Source organism: Arabidopsis thaliana, chromosome 5 (genome assembly GCF_000001735.4).
Source record: "Arabidopsis thaliana chromosome 5, partial sequence".
NCBI lineage: Eukaryota > Viridiplantae > Streptophyta > Magnoliopsida > Brassicales > Brassicaceae > Arabidopsis > Arabidopsis thaliana.
This window is the reverse complement of record NC_003076.8, coordinates 19,106,193-19,129,610: the sequence shown is the minus strand read 5'-3', so window position 1 is coordinate 19,129,610 and position 23,418 is coordinate 19,106,193. Positions and strand designations below refer to the sequence as shown.

Sequence of the window (23,418 nt, the reverse complement as noted above, 5' to 3'; positions counted from 1 at the left end):
GTAACGAGAAATCAAAGTCAAATATGCTTAGACAGAAGAAATTAGCCATATAAATCAATTTATTATTATTAAGGGAATTGAAAACTTCAAAAATACCAAAATGAAACTAAAATTATAATCAAACCAGACCTGAATTTATTGTAACCGATAAATCCGAATTGACGTGTGTGGTGCCGGCTTTGAGATGAAGACAGACCAATGATGATCCCAGTAGCTAAAGAACTCAAGCGGATTCAGACATTCCATGCTGTGGAGTGATTCTCTCTAATCCCCCTGTACGGCGACGCTTTTACATATCCTCCATGTTCTTTGACTACAAAAGCCAAGTTTGAGGATCATTTAGTTGAAACTCAAGAGTTCAGACAAGAATCATTTGTATGAAACTCAAGAGTTGATACCAAAAAGAAATTTCTCACGGAAGATGACACTTCCCCTGGCACAATCTAGATGAGCGTGATAGTGGGACGTTGTCCATATCTAAAAAAAGAAAAATGGCATGGTATAGAGAATCCCGGAAATACGGAGAAGAGGTTAATCTGTTGTATAACCGCAGATTCGACCTCGGATTAGTACTGTATTGTACTCTATAATTGCGCTTAACTCGCAAGTTTATGTTCATGGTTTTTTTTTTCCTTTTAACTCTGTGTGTGCACTTATCCTCCATACTATGGGTGTGATTGGTAACATGAGTTACCATGAGTTATATATGCTTGCACAAGTGATCTATCTTCTACACCTAGCCACATACGTTTATGTTAATGGTACACCTTAAAAATTTGTGTATTATAATGGAAGAAAAACTTAGTTCATGTCTATGTTCAAACTTCCAAAAAAGAATATTGGAATTTTGGTTTTCCCTTTACTATTTCATGATTATATTTGCCCAAAAAACAATTCTTATCATCGCACCGCTTTACTATTCTGGGCCATATAATTTGAACCAATTCTATTAGTGTACATAGAGATTTGATGAATAATCTCTCAACCAAAACTTAACATGACGTTGTGTTGGTGTTTGGACTTGTAATCCGATGATAGCACTCTCTATCATATGATATATATAACTCTGCAGGTAACGAGAGAGAGAGAGAGGAGAGATCATATCTTACATATCCAATTAGTCTTCATCAAAGTACTTATCTTCAGCGTCACGGCCAATCTCTCGAAGCCAATGATCATCAAGAGTCTCGTCATTGTCTATCTTTGCGTAATCCAAATGTTGATGATCTTCTCCCGATAAGAACTTCTGTTCCATGATTGATGTGAACTGATCCATCATATCTTGCATCTCCTCTGGCGGTAAGACTGTTGTTGCCTTCTCTTTCTGTTCTTTACCATTCAGACTTGAAGAGCTAGCTTCTGTAGGATTCTTCGCTTCTTCATCTTCTTCTTCTTCCTCCTCTTCTGATTCCTCCTCTTCCTCTTCTTCTGATTCCTCCATCTTCTCATTACCAACCCAATCACTCTCTGAAACACCTAACCTCTGCTGCTCCTCTCTAATACGAGTAACCAACACCGCTTCCTCAGCCCGTCTCATCAAAGTCTCAGACCAACGTTCTCCAGGCCTAGCCATGTTCCTTCCCATCACATCCTGAAACTTCCCAACATACTCATGATGTAGATACGGCTCTCTATCTCTCATAGCATCCTCTGAGAAATACTGTCCCTCGGATACAAGCTTATTCAAATAAGCCAATCTCCTATTCCTCACAGCTACAGACCTCGATTTAATCTCTTCTGAAGTCGGACTTATCTTCTTCCGCAGGTTTTTCAAATGCCAATCAACCTCGTAGTCATGTTTCATAGCATCAAACTCAAGCAATTCATCTACTAGTAGCTCCGATCCATATCTCTCTGAAATCATCAAAGCAAAAACAACTAATGCTTCAGTTCCCAAATCATATTTAATAAAAAAGTTTCATTCTAATAACATTACACACTCAATACTTAGATGATTATGAAGCCAAAACTCATCTATCTACTAACCTATGAACTAACCTAAGGACTAAAAACTTAACCTAATGAATCAATAGTTTCACCAAGTACTTAATTAAGGACTAAAAACTCAGTAACACATCCAATCATACTTAGACAAAATTGAAATTAGAATCGAGGAATTGGAGCAGAATAATGGAAAGTACCTAGAAAAACGGCGGGATCACGACGGAGGAGGTCGAGGAGGATGGATTTGCGTTGGTCGGAAGATGCAGCGGTTAATTGGACGGCGCGTGGAAAATAGAGATTGTCGAGAGAAGAGAGTCTCTCCGTTATATCTTCCGCCGCCGTGCCTTTCATTGTTGTTGCTTCCATCTCCATCGTCTTCTTCTTCTCTTCCATTGTTCTCCTCTCTCGGACTCGACCGACTGACTAAAGAAAGATGTAAATCGTCTCGTTCATGTGCTGGTCACGTGACAAGACTTTGCCGGTGTTCATCACCTGTTGGGCTTTCTTGGGCCATTTAAACCACTAATTGATGTTTTGGATGATGAATTGGTTAAAAGACAAATCGGTCATTTTTAAAACAAATTACAGCAAGAAAAACTGAAAGATTATCAAAAAAAAATCTAATAATATACGTGACATGAAAGATTATCATTAGTAAACTGTAAAAAAAAATCTTAAAATATTGTAATAATGTATGTGCCAACTATGTTATTAAAAAGACAAAAGAAATAATACAAAATTTTTTATTCTTTTATGTAAGTAATTTATGTCTATCTTGTTAAGTGAGCATATTTCTAAAAACAAATGTGGGCAACATTGGCAAAATGGCAATTAAAGAAACAAGAGCGGTCGTTGCTGTGCAGTGAAATGCTACGTGTTGAACCAGAAGTTAGTGGTTAGTTCGATTCGACCCATCTCTCCCACTACTTTCTCTCTAGTGGCTAGCTTAGCTACCGATTCACTCCCTCGTCTCCGGGAGCTCTTTATTTCTCTATTTCCCATTTTACCCCTATAATTTTTTTTCAAATCAAAAATTAAACGGTGACCAAAAAATAAAATAATAATCTTTCTCTGTACGAAACAGACTAGTTGCGAAACGCGAAAGAACAAGATTCGACAAAAGCTAAAAATAAAATAAAAGAAGAAGCAAAACCCTAGAGCTCAAGGTAATCGCCGTCGATTTCTCAATCTCTCACCGGCGATTACATGCCGATGAAAGTTGTACAATAGCTGCTGTAAGAGAGAGATTTATCAGGTATTTTTAGAATCATGTATAGAGACAGAGGAACGGTGAATTCGAGACCTGAAGTTGTGGATCGTAAACGGATCAACGACGCTCTTGAACGTCCTTCTCCTTCAACCTCTCGTCAAGTTAACGGCAAAGGCAAAGGAACCGTTACGGCGGCGACGACGACGGCGAACTTGATTGGGAAGCAGCAGTCGAATAACATCAACCATAGAGATTCTCGTTCTGCTTCTCTCTCGAAGAACAATACGGTTTCTGATGGTTAGTCTCTCTTGCTCTATTGAAATCGAATCTACATTTAGAAACAGATACTTAACCCTAGAGTTTCCTGATTTGGGAATCAAGTTTTGATCTTTATGTTTAGTATCTTATCTCCATGAGCTGAATTAAGCAAATTCCTTTATTAGCCTATGGAATTTTTGATGTGAATAGATGAATCAGACACAGATAGTGAAGAATCAGATGTGAGTGGTTCTGATGGAGAGGACACTTCATGGATATCTTGGTTTTGTAATCTAAGAGGAAACGAGTTCTTTTGTGAAGTTGATGATGATTACATTCAAGATGACTTCAACTTGTGTGGACTCAGCAGTCTAGTTCCCTACTACGAGTACGCTCTTGATTTGATTTTGGATGTTGAATCTTCTCAAGGTAAGTTGTTATCCTTTTATTAGTTTTTGCGGTTTAGCTAGGTACAGGCACAGCATCTGCATTTAGGGATAGTAGGGAAACCGATATGGGTTCGCTTTTACGATTGTGTCTCTTGAATGTTTGATTTGGATTGGTCGGTAACAGGAGAGATGTTTACAGAGGAACAGAATGAATTGATCGAGTCAGCAGCTGAGATGTTGTATGGACTGATTCATGCTCGTTACATATTGACTAGCAAAGGATTGGCAGCAATGGTAAACAAAATCCTTAAACACTCATTTGCATGTCTTTCACATTCTATAAAAGATTCACAGATTGATTCTGTTTATTTGCAGTTAGACAAATACAAAAACTATGACTTTGGAAGATGTCCAAGAGTTTATTGCTGTGGCCAACCTTGTCTTCCGGTTGGTCAATCAGACTTACCGCGATCTAGCACTGTGAAGATATATTGCCCGAAATGCGAAGACATTTATTACCCACGATCAAAGTATCAAGGCAGTATCCTTTTTTCTACAGTTTCACTTCTGCTGATATAGAGTTATATAAATGCAGTTCTGAAAAACTTTGATGTTTGATTCTTATTGCATGAAGAAATGATTTTTCTTTTGAGTTTCTAGTGATCTTTGGTGTTACCTTTTTTTGCGGTTTTCCTTAAAAGAATGAACAGACATTGATGGAGCTTACTTTGGGACAACGTTTCCACATCTGTTCCTGATGACTTATGGGCATCTCAAGCCAGCGAAGGCAACACAAAACTATGTTCAAAGAGTGTTTGGGTTCAAATTACACAAACCGTGAAGGAAGTTTGACGACAAAACCCAAGGATCAAGATCATGGCGTTGGAATGGAACTGAGAAAAGAAGAGACGTGTGTGAACAGAAACGGAAAATAAAACGCACTGTAATCACACGAATGGTGAAGAGAGCATTCATGTCTCTATTTGTCTTCAGGTACATACACATTAGAAGAAAGCAAAAGCATGGTTAGAAAGAAAAAAAACACGAAAATCTTTTAATGAGTTTGTTAAACTTGAACATGTATTTTTCTACCTTCTGTAAACTTTTTTATTTTGTTTCTTTTCTCAGTGTCTGATTTAGTCATTTATCATTTAAAAAAGTATCCATTAAAATTTATCAAAGATTTCAATTTGTGAAGGAAGTTTAAAGGGTTGATTTGGAATCATTAAAATTATGTTGTTGTGGTTGACCGTCTGAATTATTGACCTACTTTCGTATTAATCAATTTTAATATTGTACTTATAGACCAATATGACTCAATCCAATAAATGTAAATATTGACTAAAAGTCACACGCTTTTAATAAAATTATTTTGGAGCTTTAGAAAGACGAGACGAGACCATATATGTGTCAAAACATTTTCAACGATTCAAAGCGTAGGATTATTTTATAATCTTAGGTAAACTATACAATTGCCTACATAGCAACTTTCATATTTAATCGGATTTTACCTCTCTATATCTATTTTTTTCAGTGTTCCATGATAATAAAAAGAGAATCGAAACTATTATACGAAAAAGAGAGCATATGATATTTAAAATGAAAAACAACAAAATATTAATTTGATTTTTTTCCTACCGGCACAAAATATTAATTTGATCAAGAACAAAATATAATAATATTTATCTTTACTTGTTTGTAAAGCAGTCACTAATATTTTTAAAACTCATAATAAATATCTAAAAACAAATTCTATTATCTTGTTTGACTAGTTTTTGTTGTCTAAACTTGACTAGCTTTATATCAAATTGATACTTTCCACTTGTATATATATATATGTTACTAAGAAAACATATGGATACTATAAAAAATATATTTGTTACTAAAAACTATCCATATTTTTTTACTACCATTATATCAAAAATGATAATATACATACGTAGATATATATATGTGTGTCTCTCTCTGTGTGATATTGCATTATACAGTACTACTACTCTCACTATTTTGTAATCTCAAATTATCATAAAATGAGTAAATCCACCTTTCTTTTTGTCTACATCATCCTTATTCTAGGTTTTTTTTTAACTTTGTGTTTGTATTTCAAATATTACTTTTACAGGATCGATGGTGAATGAGATTCAAGGACAACATGCAATGTGTCATGAGATTTTACCGGAAACTGATTGTGGTGCTGGTTCGTGTACCGCTTTATGCTTACAGTTATGGAGAGGAACCGGCAAATGTGTTAGAACAAATGATCAGAAATTAATATGTCTCTGCAATTTTGAGTGCATTGTTTGATTTCTTTTGTTCACTTTATTTTGACATCTATAAATCATCATCAACTAAAATAATTATAATCCATAAAATAATCATTGTAATACATTATCATCGTACTACATAAAACTATTAAAGATTTGTTACAACTTATAAGAAATTGTTTATTCAAAAAGAAAAAATTCAGAAGAATTAGTTAGATATATATTACTTTAAATCTTTTATTCGTTTAATTGACTTTTAGGTATTTGATATTCAATAGGCCGGAAAATTTTTAAACCAAAGTCTATATATATAAAAGTTTATTTTTTTTTTCATAAATTTACATCATCATCCATATTCAACTTTATCATCATCATTAATATTATGTTGTTGTGGTTAACCATCTGAATTATTGACCTACTTTCGTATTAATCAATTTTAATTTTGTACTTATCCTTTATCTTTTAAGTATCATTCCACTTATGTATATATGTTACTAAAAAACATATGGATACTATCAAAAATATATATGTTACTAAAAACTATCCATATTTTTTTAGTAACATATATACACAAAGAGAAAAAAATCAAAAATGATAATATATGCATATATATATATATATATATATATATATATATCTGTGTGTGTGTCTTTCTATGTGATATTTCATTATATAGTACCGTTATTCTCATTATTTTTGTAAACTCCAATTATCATACAATGACTAAATCCACCTTTCTTTTTGTCTACATCATCCTTATTCTAGGTTTTTTTAACCATCTCTAATTCAGTTATAAAATCATGTAGTTTTACTACCATGAAAACTAACTTTGTGTTTGTGTTTTAAATATTACTTTTACAGGATCAATGGTGAATGAGATTCAAGGACAAAACGCAATATGTCAAAAGTTTTTATCGGAAACTGATTGTGGTGCTGGCTCGTGTACCGCGTTGTGCTTGCAGTTATGGAAAGGAATTGGCAAATGTATTAAAACAGATGATCATAAATTATTATGCCTCTGCAAATATGAGTGCATAGTTTGATTTTTTTTGTTCACTTTATTTTGAGATCTATAAATCATCATCAATAAAATAATAATTTTAATCCATAAAATAATCATTGTAGCAAATTATCATCGTACCATATAAAACTACTTAAGATATGTTACAACTTACAAGAAATTGTTTGTTCAAAAAGAAAAATCTCATAAGAATTAGTTACATATATATTATTTAATAATTAACTTTTAGGTATTACATATTTAATAGGTCAGAAAATTTTTAAAACCAAAATCTCTGTATATAAAGTTAAAGATTTAAATCAAATCAAGTACAAGGATGAGTGATTTAAATATTACAAAGTTTAAAACATAAATAAGAGAGACATTCTCCAATACCATAAAATGATAGATAAAGTAAAACGAGATAGATTTCATGAGAGCTTTGAGACAAAAGCTAAAAACATTATGGCGCATGTGAAAGCACGGTTAGTCGAAAGATTTTCTACGAGCGAATCAGGACGACAAGTTGGTCACGGTCAAAAGACGAGGTGACGTTAAAAAGGATTCCATGTCCGAAGTTCTCCTCGGGGCAAAAAGGGCGAGCTGGAATTGCTCATCGGTATGGAGAAGAGTGTTGACGGTTCTCTGCTCGGGTGGGATTAGAGGTAAAAATTGCCATATTTTCGTATTTATTTTATGATATTGTGCAATTTTTCATAATCTATCACATAAAAATGTGGAATATGATAAAATAATAAAATGAAACGAATTTTACGTTTATATTAGACTATGTGCATCGGGGGTTTATTCAACCGTTGAAACTCTTACAATGAGGGTGTTGAAAAAGTAAAAAAAAATTTGTGGATTAACTATAGTTGAAAAGATTCAACATGTTGAACACAAATAAATGGGCGTCACTTGCGACACGTGTCTTCTTTTCACTAGATATTAAATTCTGAAAATTTTTATATTTCACCCTAAATATTTAAGATTAGAACTAATTTATTTTTTTATGAATTTAAAATCAAAATTAATCAAAAAAATTTCTTTATAAAAAGATCCTTGTTTCATTTGATTTGCACATAAAAAAAAGAAGTTTATTTTACTATAACTCTTTTAATTATCTTCACATACATTTTTGTTTAAATTTTTATACATTTAGAAAAATGGATTTCAACAAACATAATTTGTTTGTATTTTATAATTATTTTAACTTAAATTTATTTGATAAGTGTTATTAATATGTAATTTGAAACATAAAAAATATGAGATAAAAATAGTGGGTTAAAATGTTGAATATTATTAAACAAACCATTGTAAATGTTAAAAATTAAACAGATGTTGAATAATTAGCTGGGAAAAAAAATAAAAAATAATATGGAGTGTTAAAAGCAAATAAATAAGAGTGCTTAAAAAACAAACTAATATACATAGTCTTAGGCTGTAAATTCATTTTAAAAATTCCACAATATAAGTTATTTATACCTACAATTATTAATACAGAGTCTAGAAATGTATGAGTCTTTCACACATACTTTTCAACGTGTAATCCGTACGGACGCGATTTCTTCTGTTTTCTTTTGTGTTGAAACACGATTTCTTCTCTTCTTTCTCCTTATCTTTTAAGGAATGGCGTAACGTTTTGTGTCTTTTTCCATCTTAATCTGCTTTCTCGACAAAGAAAAGCAGAGAAAGAGAGACTTGTTATACTAAACTCAATCTCTGGCTTTTAGTTTTGTTGTCTCTCTCCTTCAGTTTCCAGGAAAAAATCTCTTTCTCATTAAGCTGTTATATAGATCTGTGTTCATACTCTTCTTCCACAATCTAACCCAAAAAAAAAAAAACTTTATTTCTCTCTACAAATTTCATTTGTTCCATTTTCTCAATTTTAGAACTTAAGAAACCCAAAAAGCAAATTTTTAGTACATTTTCTGGTTTAACTAAAGTAATTAATTTTTGTGTTTTCCATCAAAATTCCACTGGTTTTCTTTAGAATTTTTTTATCTCTCTTTAAGACATGAACTGTCTGTTCTTGTTCAAATCAAAGAAACCCAGAAAGCAACAGAAAGACAACAACAAGAACAAAAGAAAAGGTAAAGAGTTGTTACAAAACTCAGCTCCAGAACTGACGAATCGGAGTGAAACGTCTTCGTTTAATCTCCAGACACCAAGATCGTTGCCTTCTCCAAGAAGTATCAAAGATTTGTATACAGAGAGAGAACAAAATCTTAGGGTTTTTTCTTACGAAGAACTCAGTAAAGCCACTTATGTGTTTAGCAGAAAGCTTGTGATCGGTGAAGGTGGATTTGGTATTGTTTATAAAGGAAAGATTCTCAGCAATGGAGATTCTTCTGATCCTCCACTTGTCGTTGCCATCAAGAAACTCAATCGACAAGGTTTACAGGTAAAAAGTTAATCTTCTCTCTGCTTTGTTGCTAATATAATCATTAGAAGATAAATTAACCAATTAATTGAAGCTAAGAAGTTGAAATAGAAGATTAGATTGATGCAATTATGAAGCAAAATCAAATTTTGTCACTTGTTTGAAGTAAAGTTGAAGAAATTTCGTAATCTTGATATAAAGATTTAGTGGAATGGTCAAATGGAAAAGTAAGTATGAGTCAATGGATGCATTTATTAAGTCAACTTTGTTGCTTTAGTAATATTCCTTTCTCTGTGTTTGAATGGTGTATTAGGGTCACAAGCAATGGCTAGCAGAGGTTCAGTTTCTTGGAGTAGTGAATCATCCGAACGTTGTGAAGCTCATAGGTTATTGCTCGGAAGACGGCGAGACCGGGATCGAGAGGCTTTTGGTTTATGAGTACATGTCGAATCGAAGTTTAGAAGACCATCTCTTCCCTCGTCGATCACACACATTACCGTGGAAAAAAAGACTCGAGATCATGCTTGGTGCTGCTGAAGGATTGACTTATTTACATGATCTTAAGGTAAAATTTCGAAACCCATTAGAGGAAATCTGGTTTTAGACAGACCCTTTTTATTGTTCTTGATATTTTCGGACAGGCACAATGTTAAACATTAAGTTATATTAAATGTGGTCATAGAGACATGATTAGTAGTTTAGGATCGAGACTTCTGTGAACCGGGGATGTGTGTTTAGTGTTTAGATTGGAAGATAATTTCCTATTTATTTGGTTGACAGGTGATATATAGAGATTTCAAATCCTCTAATGTGCTTTTAGACGATCAATTCTGTCCAAAATTATCGGACTTTGGGCTTGCCAGAGAAGGACCTGATGGCGACAATACTCATGTCACTACCGCAGTAAGTTTGGTTTGATATATAAATGTGCATTTTATAAGCTCACTCGTACTTTAAAGTGATGAATCTGTTACAAAGTTTTAACAGTTCTTCTTCTTTCTATGTATAGAGAGTTGGAACACACGGCTATGCGGCTCCGGAATACGTGCAAACAGGTCATCTTCGGTTAAAGAGCGACGTCTATAGCTTCGGTGTTGTGCTCTACGAGATCATAACCGGACGCAGAACCATTGAGAGGAACAAGCCAGTGGCTGAACGAAGGCTATTGGATTGGGTCAAAGAGTATCCTGCTGATAGTCAACGTTTCAGCATGATCGTTGACCCTCGGTTACGCAACAATTATCCAGCTGCTGGAGCTAGGAGTTTGGCTAAATTGGCTGATCTTTGCCTGAAAAAGAACGATAAAGAGCGACCTACGATGGAAATTGTAGTGGAAAGATTGAAAAAGATTATCGAAGAATCGGATAGTGAAGATTATCCGATGGCTACGACTACGACCAAGGAAAGTAGTCAGGTAAGGAGGAGACAAGTTGCAAAACCTGAGAAACAAAGTTTGAGAGGGGTTAGTGTCAGAGGATGATTTTGAGTTTAGAAGTTTTTTTGCAAGTTTATATATTATAAATAAGTTTATGCAATTTGTTGGTTTATTGTGAGATTAGTAGAGAAAATGTATCTTATTGTGTGTTTTGTAAATAAAATTCAATACGGTGAATGAGAATCATTGAGATCAAGTTTTATGAGAGTGTTTTGATGTTGATAGCGTAACGTTTTAGCCAAAGTTTTCTATGTACGAATGCAAATGCAATGTTGTTGTTTGGAATTTATCATGAAAACTTTATACGTTTTAAGCATTATTACATTCTACAAATCTTATTTTAATATATATATATATATATTTATACTTCAATTTATTTGAGTTTCTGGTCCACTGATAATCAAAAAAGATATCTAATTATTTGTTTCAGAAAATATTGTACTACCGATTTCGTGAAGAAAAAGAAAACTGTACTATCAAAAGCATTTGAAGGAAAAAGATATTTTATACCTTTATTTCCCACTTTTCGCAAGTCACCAAATCTTACCACAAAAAGAATCAATTTCAAACTATTGCTCAATCTTATATCAAATCACAAATACGTCATTTAAACTATATAGCAAGTACTTACCAAAAAAAAAACTATATAGCAAGTTAAAAAAAAATGCTTACTCTTGTTTTCTCGTATAATATTCTCATATTTCAACATATTAAAATTTGATTTAACATCTGTATATCCCTCGAAAGACATTGATACCGAAATCTAAAAACAAAAGAAAAAATATAACTCAAACATGCCATGGACTATTATAATTCACATAGGCATTTACATTTTCTCTTCTCATACTCCCAAAATTTCATGTCAAGAAACTATTTTTTTCTTACAAAAAAAGAAAAGAAAATTAAAGGATCTTTAGCTTCTTCATCTTTTTCCCAAGACTTGAAGCTAAAGTTTTAAAAGATCCTTAAGATCTCGAGAGAAAGAGAGAGGATCCAAAACCAGCTTCATAGCGTTAGATACAATATAGCTTATTTTTTTCTTAACCTAATTAATTATAATAATTCTCAAAGTTCCCAGATATTTTTAATTAAGCAGCAGCAACAGTTCCATTGTGAAAAGCATAATCACGAGATCTAGTTGGTGAAGATTGTTCTTTCCTCCGCATAGCTGATTTCACCGAATGAGACAGATTCTGTTTCTTCTCTTTTGCTTCATCTCTCTCTATCTGTTCTTGTCTACACTCTTCACTGCAAAACGGTGTATCTCCTCTGCAAAAAATTCACAAAATCAAAAACTTCAAATCAGACCCATGAAACAACAAAATTAAAAATATGTTCTGTTCTAGAATTTGTACCAAAAACAGAGGAATTTGAAATCAGACCCATGAATCGTTTAATTGATTAATCAGAAGATTGAAGAAATGGGTATTCGAAAAAAATCAATCCTTTCGTAATAATTTCGACTAAAAATGAGAGAAATTGATAGAAAACAAAAAAAAAACAGATCTGATGTTATAGATCTTAGATGTTACCTGTACATGTAGATGTCTCTGTTATCACCAAGAGGTTTCTTACAGAGGAAACACGAGTCCAAGAAATGAGGTTGTTGAATATCGAATCTGAAATCATGAAATCTTCCAGACACAACAGATCTCGGAGACGAAACAGAGTATTGATTGTAATAATAACTCTGACTGTTCCTAAGACTGTTTAATCTACCGTAAGAGAAACGGCTTGAAGAAACGACACCGTTTTGGGGATTTCCATGGTTATTACTATTATTATTGTTACCAGAAAACCCAGCTTCCATTTCTGATAAAGAAGAAGCCAAATTCTCTTCTTCTTCTTCCTCAATGAAATAAGGCTTTCTCGATGAAAGCTCCATTTTTTTTTTTTCTGGTTTTTAGAGAGAAAGTGAAAGAGAGAGAGGTTTTGTTGTTGATGTGAAGAAAGTGTGAAGTGGGATTTTATAGCAAAAGATCTTTTTTTTTTTTTTGGGGTTTAAGAGAGAGAAAGTAAAAACAAGGGGCGAAACTTTGAGAGAGGAGAATCTATTGGCTTTTATGCTATTTTTGAAAGTACAAGAAATCGAAAACCATTTTTGTTGTTTTCCTTTTGAGAAATATACTTTATTGACACATAGAGGAATAATTGATAGAGAGGCGTTACAAAATGGTCTTTTTCGTGACTTACTCGTCCTTCGGTTTTTGAGGAACTTTCGAGAGAGCTAAGTAAAAAAGTTAAATGTTTTTTTTCGACATTCACTTTTTAGTTCAATTATTAACTTTTAATTTTCTTTTTTACTTAGACAACATTATTAAAGTAAAATTATTAACTGATTGTCAATGCAATAATACATGAAGAAGTTGCAAAGTTTGAAAATTTTCGTATGATTAGGAATTACTGTCAAAATTGTTGCATTTTTAACATTATTTTTAAGATATATAGTCGACAAAAAAATTAAGAAAACAATGTAATTATCGTAAATATTTTTTTATGAAATTGATAACTTGTTACTTTACATAATGTGATACAAAAAAAAATTGTTTAAACACACATGAAATCAATAATTATTTATTTATTAATTTCATCTATTTTGGTTTTAGAAATGAAATGATAGAATTTTACTATCTTAGTTATTAATCTCTTGTACAAAAATTATTTTTCTATTAATCATAAATATATCTTATACTAATCAGATTTTTTTAAGTAGTAGTTGGATGGATCCTACTAACAATTTAAAGACAATAATTTCTACAAGCTAATTTTTTAGAGATCAATAAATATATACAGCTATAATTCTACCAGACATTTTAACCACTGTAACTTACGGTGGTGTTACATTGAACAAGTGATCACATCCGTCTAAAGAGAAGTAAACTTTTTCTGAAGGCATTCAAACAAAAGTTTTAAGGTAACAAAAACAAGAAGGAAGCAACAAAATAGCGGCAAGATTGTAATTAACAGAAGTATAAGGGTCACAAATGAAAGTACATAAAACTACATCAGGGTTCCATAAAACAAGGGTCCCACCAGCACTCGAGAGACGTTAAAGAAAATCATGGGGATTCGGGGGAGAGGTGGGCCCTACGCGCGTGGGGTTTTTGGAATAAGCGTTACACCGTAATCACTACACCACTTCTACTACTTGTGTTGTGTTGTGTCTCTCTTCTTCTTATTATATGGCGACAAAATGGTAAGAATATTGTTTTTTACTTAATTTTTTTATTAAATCAAGAATTACAAAATTGTCGTTTTATTTGGTTATGAATTTTCGTGGTGGTGGGTGACGTTTTTGCGAAGACTTTGAGGGAGGTGCTTTGTGAGGTACAACTACAAATAATAGTGGTGCAATGAGGTCGGTGTTTTTCTAATGTTAGAATAGGTGTGTGACTGACTAGTTGTGATTTCGATATTTATGGTAAGTATAGTTTGAATTTCTAATAATAGTGTGGACCTTGTTGAATAGTGGAATCGAAATAACAAATAAGAATTAGTGGAACTCTTGTTTGTATATATTAATTCAATAAATTATGTGATCTATCAATATATGAGAAACAAAGGAAAAAAAAAGTCATTTTATTGTCTATATAATGCAGCTATTTTGTTAAATAAATTATGAAGTTTAGACTTATTTACAATGACTGCCATTTTAATTATTGATTTTTTTCCAGAAATAATTTGATTAACAAACTAAAAATATTCCAAATATATTCCAATCTCATATGTCACGCACATAGTATTCAGCAACTATTTAAAACAATAAATATTTGACAAACAAAAATATAATTGCAATCCCTTAAAATGAACAAAACACACCTAAATACATTCTTTATCTATCCAATAAATCTTTTTTCTCCAAAATTTGAACTAGATTTTGGCAACTATTTAAAACAAATATTTGTTTGACAAACTAAAATACAATTGCAATCCCATAAAATATTTATTTTAATTATATATTTAAATTAGTGGTGTACGGCGGGTTTTTTTTACGGGACGGATTTGGCGAGACGGGTTTGGCAGGATGTTATTTAATAACAATTGTAAACTATAAAATAAAAATAAATAGATTTAATTTGTAAATTTTTATATATACTAATTTAAAAAATAAATTGTCTCTGCGGTATACCGCGGGTTAAAATCTAGTGGGTGAATTAAATTTATATACTTAGAAGAAGTTGAAATTAAAAAAGTAGAAGAGATAATTTAAAAATTAGGTAAATATGAAAGAGAAAAAAAATATAAACCAAAAGTATCTTTCATATTTGGATTAATTACAAAATTGTCATAGTTACAATATGGTTATTATACGGATATATATGCGAAGACGATAACATTATTATTAAAAAGTAACAAAATATTTAGCATATAAAGCAAAAAAGTTGACTTGCGACTTAATAATCATGTAAAAAATACATGAATCAGAATAGTTAGCAGATAACGTATTATCAGAATAACATGATAACAAATATCTCGGTAATACTTATTAGGTTAACATGATAACAAAATATTTATATCAATAAGTTTATAATTATATCATGCTAAGTTATTTTGTATCGTCATAAGTTATAATTTATGTGATATATTTATAGTTACCGTCTTAACTTATTTATTATATCATATAAAAAAATTAACAAGTTACTATAACGTGCAAAATATGAATCTCTTCCAATAAGATTAATATTATCACTACCTCTAGATAAAGTTTTATTTAACTCGGTAATTTAATTGTTAACCAATTTTAAGATGAAAGATAAAAAATGAAAAGGCATAAGAATAATGATGTAATTTTTTTTACTAATGTACTGCATAAGTATTAATATATTGTGTCAGTTAATTTTCTGTTCTTTTATGTATACTTTTTGTAAATATCCTTTCATTAGGATATTTGAAAAGTTTGCATTTTTAAGTTTTAGAAATACGCTTCTTAAAATAGTGATATATTTGGTACGTTACAACGTCCTCAAACGAACTTTAAAGTCCACACCATTAACACCACCGAGTCACCATCACCGTCCCAATTGTTGGTTATACGGTTACACCGCAAAACTGTCATTTATTTCATTTTTGTCAAACAAATATGTTATACTTATATATAGTTATATGCGTGGGTGTGTGTTAATCATTCAAGTAAATATTTGTAGACAGAGATTTTGAAATATTGATTAGCCAACTTTTTTAAACTTGCGGTGTAAATTACCTATGAATGAATACTTTACAAGTTTCGGTAGACTAGCAATTGCCAAAAAAATAAAAGAGTTTGCATACTCAAATTCGTTAAACTATATAAAACAGTATAATAATTTATTGATTGATGGGAATGCAATAAGAGGGGTTTGGAGTGTGATACACCTTACACGAGCAAAGGAATACGTGCAAGCAAATATTTTAACAAGTTGACGTCGCATACTTGCGTAAGGCTCCGATGATACCGAAACCCACTTGTTTGTGTTTCAATCTCCGAACTAAAACCTACCTAATTCTTTTTCAAAAAAAAAACAAAAAAAAACCTACCTAATTATGTTTGTGTACATAAAATATCTATTTCCAAATATTTATAAAATTAATTTTTTAAAAATAAAATTACTTATTTGCCTCCTCATATATTGTTTTGACATATGACTCTTATAATTATTAATTTCGACAAATTCATCAAATATAATTTATTAGTATACAAATCCAATTTATATATCTTTCTTTTACTTATACATTAGTTCTTTTATAAAATAATTTTAATGATGTGTCAAAATATTGTTTATGATGGTAATAGTGTGTCACACTATTCGAACTCAAAACAACATAATCCTAAGAAAAAAACAAAATATCGCTTCTTTACATCGGTTTTTCTATCTTTTTCATAAAATTCATTTTTTATTTTAAGAACATCTCCATCAATAAAAAAAAAATTCAAACAAAAAAATAATTAATATTATAATTTGATTATATGATTTAATTTTTGTTTTGCTTAACAAATTAAATCAATAGTAAGAAATCATGATGAATTATAGAAAATATCTAAAAGAATTTAACATTCTCTTTTTCATTTATATTATTTATATTTTTTTAATTGTTAAAAACTTTCGTGAAAAATTCTCAATCAAAATGGTCTAATCTCTTCTAATTTTCTTTTTTAAAAAATTGTGGTAAAATATTTAATTCTTATTCACTACAGTCTACATGACATGGACTCACCGTCCAAACTCATGAGTATAGGTCCCATTTTTCTGAAGTACCTAGTGACTCTTCCTTTCTCTGCCATTGATTGCCTCGAATTGTTTGCTATTCCGCAGAACCACTCTGATATATGATTACTAGTGTCGATGATAATCAATTTTTCGTGAGATTATTAACACTATAAATTAGTTGTATTACAGAGTCCAAATGTCCAATCATTATTGATGTGTAAATAACAAAAGTTAATTGATCTCGTGTGTGTACTTACACTTATACGCTTAAGTGTTTTACTTGAATTTCAGTTATTCAAACTTACATTCGTAACACGAAAAGCTAAAGTGCTTGCAAAGTTGCAAGTACTTTTCTCTCCAGTTTGAATCATACAAAACTTTTAAATGGACTCGTGAGTAACTTGTGTGTATCAGTCTGACAACAAAATTCAACATGGTGATGTCATTTCCAATAATGAATGCTTCTAGACTTCACCTAAGAAACTAAAATAAGGAAGTAGAGTTTTAAAATAGCAAAAGTACTCTTTTTTTAATGAGGTTTTTTTTATCAACCACTCCTCTTTGCCGGGCATTTCCCGGAAATCCATCGCCCCTAGACTAGACTCAGTTGTCATTTATGAAACTTTCTTCTTTTCAAATTAAATATTAGAAAGTGTGGCTAGACTTGTTGCCAAGAAGAAGAACATTTTTGTGTGGTTGAACCTACTTTTTCTCAACTGTTCGAACATACTAATAGCAAATATAGAAAAATATATTGACTTTAAATGTTCTTCAATAAATATATAGGTACCATAATCTTTGCTAGATGATCTTATAGAGTGTCAAAATATATGTCACATATTTAGTGGTAAACTTATAAATAAATAATAGTTTGTTTATGTATATTAAAAAAACATATTTGCATACCTAAACATATGCATGAAATCCTAAAAATATGCATACAGTAAACGAATAACTTTGCTTACGATTTTATATAATCCCATTATTCTAGTGACGATCGACGAACATAGTAAGTAAATAATTCACCAATTTAGCAAAAAAAAGTTCACCAGACAATTTGTCAAGATATTAAATACCTAATGTCTCTAGAAACCTACTATATAATATCTTTGAAATAGTTAGACCGACGTAACAAATCGATTTTTATTACACAAAAAATATATGGTATTTTACATTCGTTGTCCTCAGATATTGGATGTCTATAGTACACGTGTAAAACCAAGGCTTGACAAATCGTGACACGTAAGACCTGACCGACCAGAAATTGCCTGCTTCACAATGAATCTAGTCTATAAGCTTTTGGATCTATTTTGGACCGTCCGATTAAAAACTGATTCTCCTATCTCCACATTCACCGAATCGGGCCCGTTCAAGTTGATACGAATCTCGCCAACAGAATTATATTATTTTGTCTTTGCAAAACTATAAAATAAGAAAGGAAATTAATAATAGAAAAGGATGTTGTTGATTAAAATTAGATATAATTACGCATATTAACGAACGAATATAATGAGACAATCCCTGTAAAAAATCTAGGCACATGTATTCATTCTTATGATAGTTTCTAGATATTTATTTATAATAATGCATGAAACATAATTAAACTTATAATTGCTTTTGCGTTGCTGAGTTCGTTACATGTGATGTGTTTTACAAAGAAAAAGAAGAGAAACAATTGTGGCGCACCACGGGCCATTATTGATCTACACTCTCCATATTGAGGTATATGTACCAAATACATCACACAAAAACAATTAACCTAATACAGATCTTTACAATTATAAATTGAGTGAATATTTTTGTCAAAATTGATAAATCCAAGAACACGCTTGCTCTATTTGACATTCCATAAAATTAGGTTGGCTAAAGCTATCCCTATTTAACAACTTTTGGTTTTGGATCAACCATGACGATTTACTCTTTAAGTCTTAAATAAGACTTTTGAGCATTAGCTAAACACCGCACATATTTGGACAATCTAATTTATGGACTGGGTTTCCAACTTATCTTCGTTTGATCAATAAACAAAGTACATATGTGACAACAATTTTTTATAAAAAATATTATGAATGTTTTAAATAAAATATCATATAATGTTTACCAATCTAGCATTTACTTCTTCATACTTCATATCACGGATAATGAACTATGAATAGATTCTTCTAGTTTGAACTTTGAAGTATTGTTCAAATTGGTAAAATCTTTTTCTATGGTTAAATTACAGCTGGGATTCAATTTGTATTCCTAAGGAAAGTGGAGAACTTGGTCTTGCATTATTAAATCAAAGCCAACAACACAATTTGAATAGATTTATATCTACAAATATACATGCAATGAAACATATGTCAACATTTTGAATGAGCGTGAGAAAATGTAACAAAATTTCCCATTGGTATCAATAAATTTATTGATCAAAGTTTCCTGTTTTTACTGTTCTCTTTACTCATAGGCTATGAGTCATAGGAAGCAGCTCTGCTTTGCTCTTTCCAAGTGTATGAGACAAGTTGTACAGAGGGAGGAGCTTGAGTAAATAAGCTAGGGTCAACTATCTGAAGATCAGTCCTAACCGGAAGTGGAAGCACCGTGACTGTCTCAGTCTTTAGCCTGTGGTCTATTGACTTTTGTCGTCTTCCTGTTTCATCAAACAGTCACAGCAACAGCCTTCACTAATTTATGTGATATAGGGACTGTAAGCAAAGCACATGATCAAACCACTCAACTTTCCCTCAAATTTCACAACTTTATGGGCTGTTGCTAATGTAGATTAGTAAATTGCAATAACTTATGTTATTAAAAAACTGTTGCTCCTAACCCAAAATGTTATGGGCTTTATGAGTTGTTGCTAATTTGAAATACTTTCGTCATTTCTCTCTCGTTTGTTGGGCTTTACGGCCTCATTTACTACAACGATTTTAGGGGCTGCTATGATGATATCATCAACTTCATTCGTGAGAAATGCTTCATTTCTTTTATCAAACCAGAATTTCAAGTTTTCAAGTTATTTGTATTTCAGTTCTCATTTAGCAACTTATAGCCATCATCTATATATATACAAACCTCACAAACTGTTCCTCCATGTCTTTGCATCATTGTCTATCTCATGGACCCTCTAATTTATATATAGTGTTCTATATCACAACATGGAGCTTATATTTGTACTCATATATAAACTAATTTAATGAAATAGCATTGAGTACTTTGGGTATAGACTAGAGAGACATGAAATGGAATATATAATCATCTTTGATTTTATTTCTGTAGGTATGAGTTGGTTTTCCACTTTCCTTGATTTAAGACAAAAGCAGTCTCATGTTTACTGACTTAATGGCCCATTTGTTTTGCCATTTTAAAATGTGAACAAAATCTACTTGTGAATTCATTAAAGTCTATGTCTATCTAAATTTACAAGCATGTTTATCAATTTATAATTTTGGTCACGCAGGTTTATCAATTTAATATTCTTAAAAAAGACAAAATCTACTTGCTATTGTCTTTTTTTTTTTCTTTTTTTTTTTCTTTTTTGTTCAATTGTGATTGCATAGGTTAGATATATATCGCAGAAAATATGAAAACTTATCTAGAAAACAATACGAGCAACCTATATAACACTTTCAGATAATTGAAGGTGGAATTGGCATGGATGGACTATTATTAGTTTGAAAAAAGGCATGAAATGAGCGTATAGACTCGAAGTAGGTCGTGCATGGCTAATTTGGCTTATGACAACTATGTGGAACTCACGAGTTTCTCACAATATTTATTCCTTTTTCTTTCAAATTGAATTTTACATATCATGAAAGGGACTAAAAGAGAATATACTCAGTGGCTTTGGAGAAAGGAATTCAGAAACTATTGTTTTTAAAAAGAATTATTTATCATTTATTCTCATATGGTTTATATAAACCTATTAGATTCTCCTTTTTTCTCTATATATTAAATAAATGTTTAGCCTGAATGAGAAAAAAAAAAAGTAATTTAGATTACTTTGTCAGGGTGAAAGAATTCCTCAGAGTAGGCACCAATTCGAGCTCCAGTGGTGACATAACCACATAGGAGACACAACTCCATAAGAAAGTATTATATTGGTGACATAAAATCTAATTTAATTGTAATTATCTCTTACAAAACAAAATCGAACGAGCCCGGTTTAGACCGGTTCGAGGATCTCTTGATTATGAAAAAATATCCAAAATTAAGATAATTGTTCGCTTAGTTTAAAATTCCATAAAAATACATTGAGCTCAACCAAAAACAAGAAATAATGAACATGCTTTATACAAATAGATATTTAAAAACACAAAAACCCTAGAATATTCTTAATTAGAATACAAATATTATAACAATACAAAACATTTGAAAATAATACTAAATCATGTCTCATCCTCTACTAAAACATCATAAATAAATCATATCGTATCAAATGCTATATATGTAAAGTAATTAAAAATTAAACAATCAAGGTTGATTTATTACGAAATCAAAAGAATTCCTAAAGACCAAAAAAAGAAGAAGCTCACTGCATGTGGTGGCTATGTACATCAAACCTCTCAAGCTATTCAATAATGAGCTCAACAGTATACTACATATATAGTTTATATAAATGATAAATTTAATTTATATTTTTATTATTATTATTAAATTCCATTTGATTGGGCCTGATAAGCCCATTATAGAATGGCCCATCAAGAATAGAAAACCTCCACGCTTGAATTCTTCGTGCTAAGGCAAAGCGGACAAATTCTCACGGAGCCGTCGCATTCTGTACACATAACCAAATGACGACACGGCAAAGCCAACACCGTCGCCGATCGCCGCCGGCAAATCCTACATCCCGGTCCAATCATTTCGACCCGGTCGGGATCCACATAAGCCGATTCGGCGTCTTCAGCTTCATCCACACCGTCTACGCTTCCCGATTGTGGCTCCACCGTCGTAATAACTCCGCCACCGTGAGCTACTACTACGGCTTGGTGTAATTGAGCTTGTAACGACGTCGCTTCGGCTTCTCTAGCAGCTGCTCTCATTTGCCAAGCACGTGCCTCTGTTTCGATCTGAGTCGCACGTGCTTCTAGCTCGACATGACGACGTGTGGCTTTCTCGATCTCCGCTTCTTTCTCTCTTAATCTCCGCCTTACTGATTCTTCCGTTGTTCTCAGAAGCTCACGATAGTTCCTCTCACTGTTTTCAGCTAACATGCGCTTAAGCTGCTCTCCCTTCAGCAAAAAACAAAAATTAATTCGACAAAAAAATATAATGGTTTTAATCTTATTTTGAAATTAATACTACATTTTATGTTTTGACTAACCAAATTATCACAAAAAATTTCTAAAAACTTGTCACTATACCATTTATGAATCTTATACGAGTTTTTTTTCCAGTGAATTTAAAACTTGTTTTTCTGTGTAGATCATTTTCAATAAATAAAACTTTTAACAAAATGAAAAAAATGAAAATAGTTACCTGGATTTGAAGAAATCTATTTAATTCGTCCGTTTGGCTTTTGATTTCTCCGGCGACATCTCCGGTTATCGGAAAAGACAAAAACCGTTGTTCTTGATTCTGCGACTGTTCACGAGACAAACGTAGACCGGTTGATACAACATTCGGATTTTGTCGACGTCCTATAACTTGCGGTGGAGTTTGCGGCGGAGGGTTCATCGGAGCCGCCGTGATATCTAAATCAATCACCGAAGAAACTTCTCTCGCTCGCTTTCTTGTATCAACCCCTGTTTTTTTTACCCGCCCAAAAAGATAAACCGATTCACCGGTTAGATATTAATAAACCGATTGATTTCTCAACAAAAACGAGAATTTAGAAAACAAACCGGCGTTGATTGAATGAAACTGAGATTTATGCGGCTGATCATTCCCTTCTTGTCCGTTGTTGAGGAAGAAGAGAGTAGAAGGATGGTGATGAGCTTGAACCGCCATGAACAGAGAGAAGAAAAAGAAAAGAAAGAAGGAAGCTTCTTCTTAATGAGAGAATCTCTCTTTAATAAGTATAAATCACACGAAAGATATGTATGTATGTATGTGTATCGGACATGATGATGATGATGGAAGATTGAAAGTTTGCTTCGGGATTCTGATTTACTTTTTATAAGTATGATGATGAGAAATAAATGGTGAAGAAGAAGAAGAAGGAGAAGGAAGAGGAAGAGGAATGGAATTGGGAAGTTTTTAAGGGAAGGGCTTTTAATAAGTCTCTCTATTATATGCACATAGTAAGCATGATTCTCATTTATTACATAACTCTATGTTTGAATATTTGAATCGCATCTACATTTATTTATTTTTACCTTTCTTCTTTTTTAATGGAAACGTATATTTCGTTTTTTTTGATACGCGTA

At 31.8% G+C, this 23,418-nt stretch overlaps 7 protein-coding genes and 2 long non-coding RNA genes across 14 annotated transcripts; 5 read left to right on the top strand and 4 right to left on the bottom strand.

Annotated features, from left to right (window-relative positions):
• Positions 1 to 5: 5 nt before the first annotated feature.
• AT5G47090 (coiled-coil protein) lies at positions 6 to 2,424 on the bottom strand. Of its 2 annotated transcripts, NM_001344707.1 has the most exons (3): positions 2,142 to 2,424; positions 1,110 to 1,854; positions 6 to 313 (listed from the first exon to the last, which is right to left on the bottom strand). In NM_001344707.1, exons 1-2 carry the CDS (start codon positions 2,335 to 2,337, stop codon positions 1,118 to 1,120), a joined length of 933 nt encoding a protein of 310 aa, NP_001332007.1. In that variant the 5' UTR covers positions 2,338 to 2,424; the 3' UTR covers positions 6 to 313; positions 1,110 to 1,117. The 2 variants fall into 2 exon arrangements, with proteins under 2 accessions (NP_001332007.1, NP_568676.1); NM_124080.3 differs by lacking the exon at positions 6 to 313 and having other exon boundaries at positions 358 to 1,854.
• A 492-nt stretch (positions 2,425 to 2,916) lies between these two features.
• Positions 2,917 to 5,048, top strand: CKB1 (casein kinase II beta chain 1). Of its 4 annotated transcripts, none has more exons than NM_001203554.2 (5): positions 2,917 to 3,451; positions 3,623 to 3,841; positions 4,001 to 4,095; positions 4,177 to 4,342; positions 4,512 to 5,048. In NM_001203554.2, exons 1-5 carry the CDS (start codon positions 3,214 to 3,216, stop codon positions 4,640 to 4,642), a joined length of 849 nt encoding a protein of 282 aa, NP_001190483.1. In that variant the 5' UTR covers positions 2,917 to 3,213; the 3' UTR covers positions 4,643 to 5,048. The 4 variants fall into 4 exon arrangements, with proteins under 4 accessions (NP_001190483.1, NP_199519.1, NP_001032026.1 ...); NM_124079.4 differs by having other exon boundaries at positions 3,986 to 4,095; NM_001036949.1 differs by having other exon boundaries at positions 3,000 to 3,451; positions 3,632 to 3,841; positions 3,986 to 4,095; positions 4,177 to 4,999.
• A 783-nt stretch (positions 5,049 to 5,831) lies between these two features.
• LCR6 (low-molecular-weight cysteine-rich 6) lies at positions 5,832 to 6,105 on the top strand (the record flags this gene model as incomplete). Its single annotated transcript, NM_001036948.1, has 2 exons — positions 5,832 to 5,877; positions 5,924 to 6,105. 2 exons carry the CDS (start codon positions 5,832 to 5,834, stop codon positions 6,103 to 6,105), a joined length of 228 nt encoding a protein of 75 aa, NP_001032025.1.
• Positions 6,106 to 6,744: 639 nt separating this feature from the next.
• Positions 6,745 to 7,108, top strand: LCR20 (low-molecular-weight cysteine-rich 20; the record flags this gene model as incomplete). Its single annotated transcript, NM_001036947.2, has 2 exons — positions 6,745 to 6,830; positions 6,927 to 7,108. The coding sequence occupies exons 1-2, from the start codon at positions 6,785 to 6,787 to the stop codon at positions 7,106 to 7,108; spliced, it is 228 nt and encodes a 75-aa protein (NP_001032024.1). The 5' UTR covers positions 6,745 to 6,784.
• A 1,399-nt stretch (positions 7,109 to 8,507) lies between these two features.
• AT5G47070 (Protein kinase superfamily protein) lies at positions 8,508 to 11,146 on the top strand. The gene is made up of 4 exons (NM_124078.3): positions 8,508 to 9,469; positions 9,762 to 10,013; positions 10,229 to 10,351; positions 10,458 to 11,146. The coding sequence occupies exons 1-4, from the start codon at positions 9,083 to 9,085 to the stop codon at positions 10,926 to 10,928; spliced, it is 1,233 nt and encodes a 410-aa protein (NP_199518.1). The 5' UTR covers positions 8,508 to 9,082; the 3' UTR covers positions 10,929 to 11,146.
• AT5G47060 (hypothetical protein (DUF581)) lies at positions 10,867 to 12,892 on the bottom strand. 2 transcript variants are annotated; one of them, NM_001344706.1, is made up of 3 exons: positions 12,416 to 12,826; positions 11,394 to 12,152; positions 10,867 to 10,887 (listed from the first exon to the last, which is right to left on the bottom strand). In NM_001344706.1, the coding sequence occupies exons 1-2, from the start codon at positions 12,766 to 12,768 to the stop codon at positions 11,972 to 11,974; spliced, it is 534 nt and encodes a 177-aa protein (NP_001330022.1). In that variant the 5' UTR covers positions 12,769 to 12,826; the 3' UTR covers positions 10,867 to 10,887; positions 11,394 to 11,971. The 2 variants fall into 2 exon arrangements, with proteins under 2 accessions (NP_001330022.1, NP_199517.1); NM_124077.5 differs by lacking the exon at positions 10,867 to 10,887 and having other exon boundaries at positions 11,495 to 12,152; positions 12,416 to 12,892.
• Positions 12,893 to 13,701: 809 nt separating this feature from the next.
• On the bottom strand, positions 13,702 to 14,253 carry AT5G06945. The gene has a single exon (NR_142962.1). It is a non-coding gene; the product is annotated as an other RNA (long non-coding RNA).
• AT5G06935 lies at positions 13,960 to 14,289 on the top strand. The gene has a single exon (NR_142961.1). It is a non-coding gene; the product is annotated as an other RNA (long non-coding RNA).
• Positions 14,290 to 21,262: 6,973 nt separating this feature from the next.
• AT5G47050 (SBP (S-ribonuclease binding protein) family protein) lies at positions 21,263 to 23,314 on the bottom strand. Its single transcript, NM_124076.5, has 3 exons — positions 22,894 to 23,314; positions 22,529 to 22,794; positions 21,263 to 22,281 (listed from the first exon to the last, which is right to left on the bottom strand). Exons 1-3 carry the CDS (start codon positions 22,997 to 22,999, stop codon positions 21,751 to 21,753), a joined length of 903 nt encoding a protein of 300 aa, NP_199516.1. The 5' UTR covers positions 23,000 to 23,314; the 3' UTR covers positions 21,263 to 21,750.
• Between the last annotated feature and the right edge of the window lie 104 nt (positions 23,315 to 23,418).

Bases quoted from the DNA above. Each gene is read 5' to 3' on its own strand.
- CKB1 (NM_124079.4), top strand. From the start codon at position 3,214: ATGTATAGAGACAGAGGAACGGTGAATTCGAGACCTGAAGTTGTGGAT. The intron at 4,096-4,176 runs GTAAACAAAATC...GTTTATTTGCAG, and splicing joins GCAAAGGATTGGCAGCAATG to TTAGACAAATACAAAAACTA. The intron at 4,343-4,511 runs GTATCCTTTTTT...AAGAATGAACAG, and splicing joins ACGATCAAAGTATCAAGGCA to ACATTGATGGAGCTTACTTT.
- AT5G47070 (NM_124078.3), top strand. From the start codon at position 9,083: ATGAACTGTCTGTTCTTGTTCAAATCAAAGAAACCCAGAAAGCAACAG. The intron at 10,014-10,228 runs GTAAAATTTCGA...TTTGGTTGACAG, and splicing joins CTTATTTACATGATCTTAAG to GTGATATATAGAGATTTCAA. The intron at 10,352-10,457 runs GTAAGTTTGGTT...TTCTATGTATAG, and splicing joins ATACTCATGTCACTACCGCA to AGAGTTGGAACACACGGCTA.
- AT5G47090 (NM_001344707.1), bottom strand. From the start codon at position 2,337: ATGGAAGAGAAGAAGAAGACGATGGAGATGGAAGCAACAACAATGAAA. The intron at 1,855-2,141 runs GTACTTTCCATT...TGATGATTTCAG, and splicing joins TGATCCCGCCGTTTTTCTAG to AGAGATATGGATCGGAGCTA.
- AT5G47050 (NM_124076.5), bottom strand. From the start codon at position 22,999: ATGGCGGTTCAAGCTCATCACCATCCTTCTACTCTCTTCTTCCTCAAC. The intron at 22,795-22,893 runs GTTTGTTTTCTA...TAAAAAAAACAG, and splicing joins GTTTCATTCAATCAACGCCG to GGGTTGATACAAGAAAGCGA. The intron at 22,282-22,528 runs GTAACTATTTTC...TTTTTGCTGAAG, and splicing joins ATAGATTTCTTCAAATCCAG to GGAGAGCAGCTTAAGCGCAT.
- AT5G47060 (NM_124077.5), bottom strand. From the start codon at position 12,768: ATGGAGCTTTCATCGAGAAAGCCTTATTTCATTGAGGAAGAAGAAGAA. The intron at 12,153-12,415 runs GTAACATCTAAG...AATTTTTTGCAG, and splicing joins AGAGACATCTACATGTACAG to AGGAGATACACCGTTTTGCA.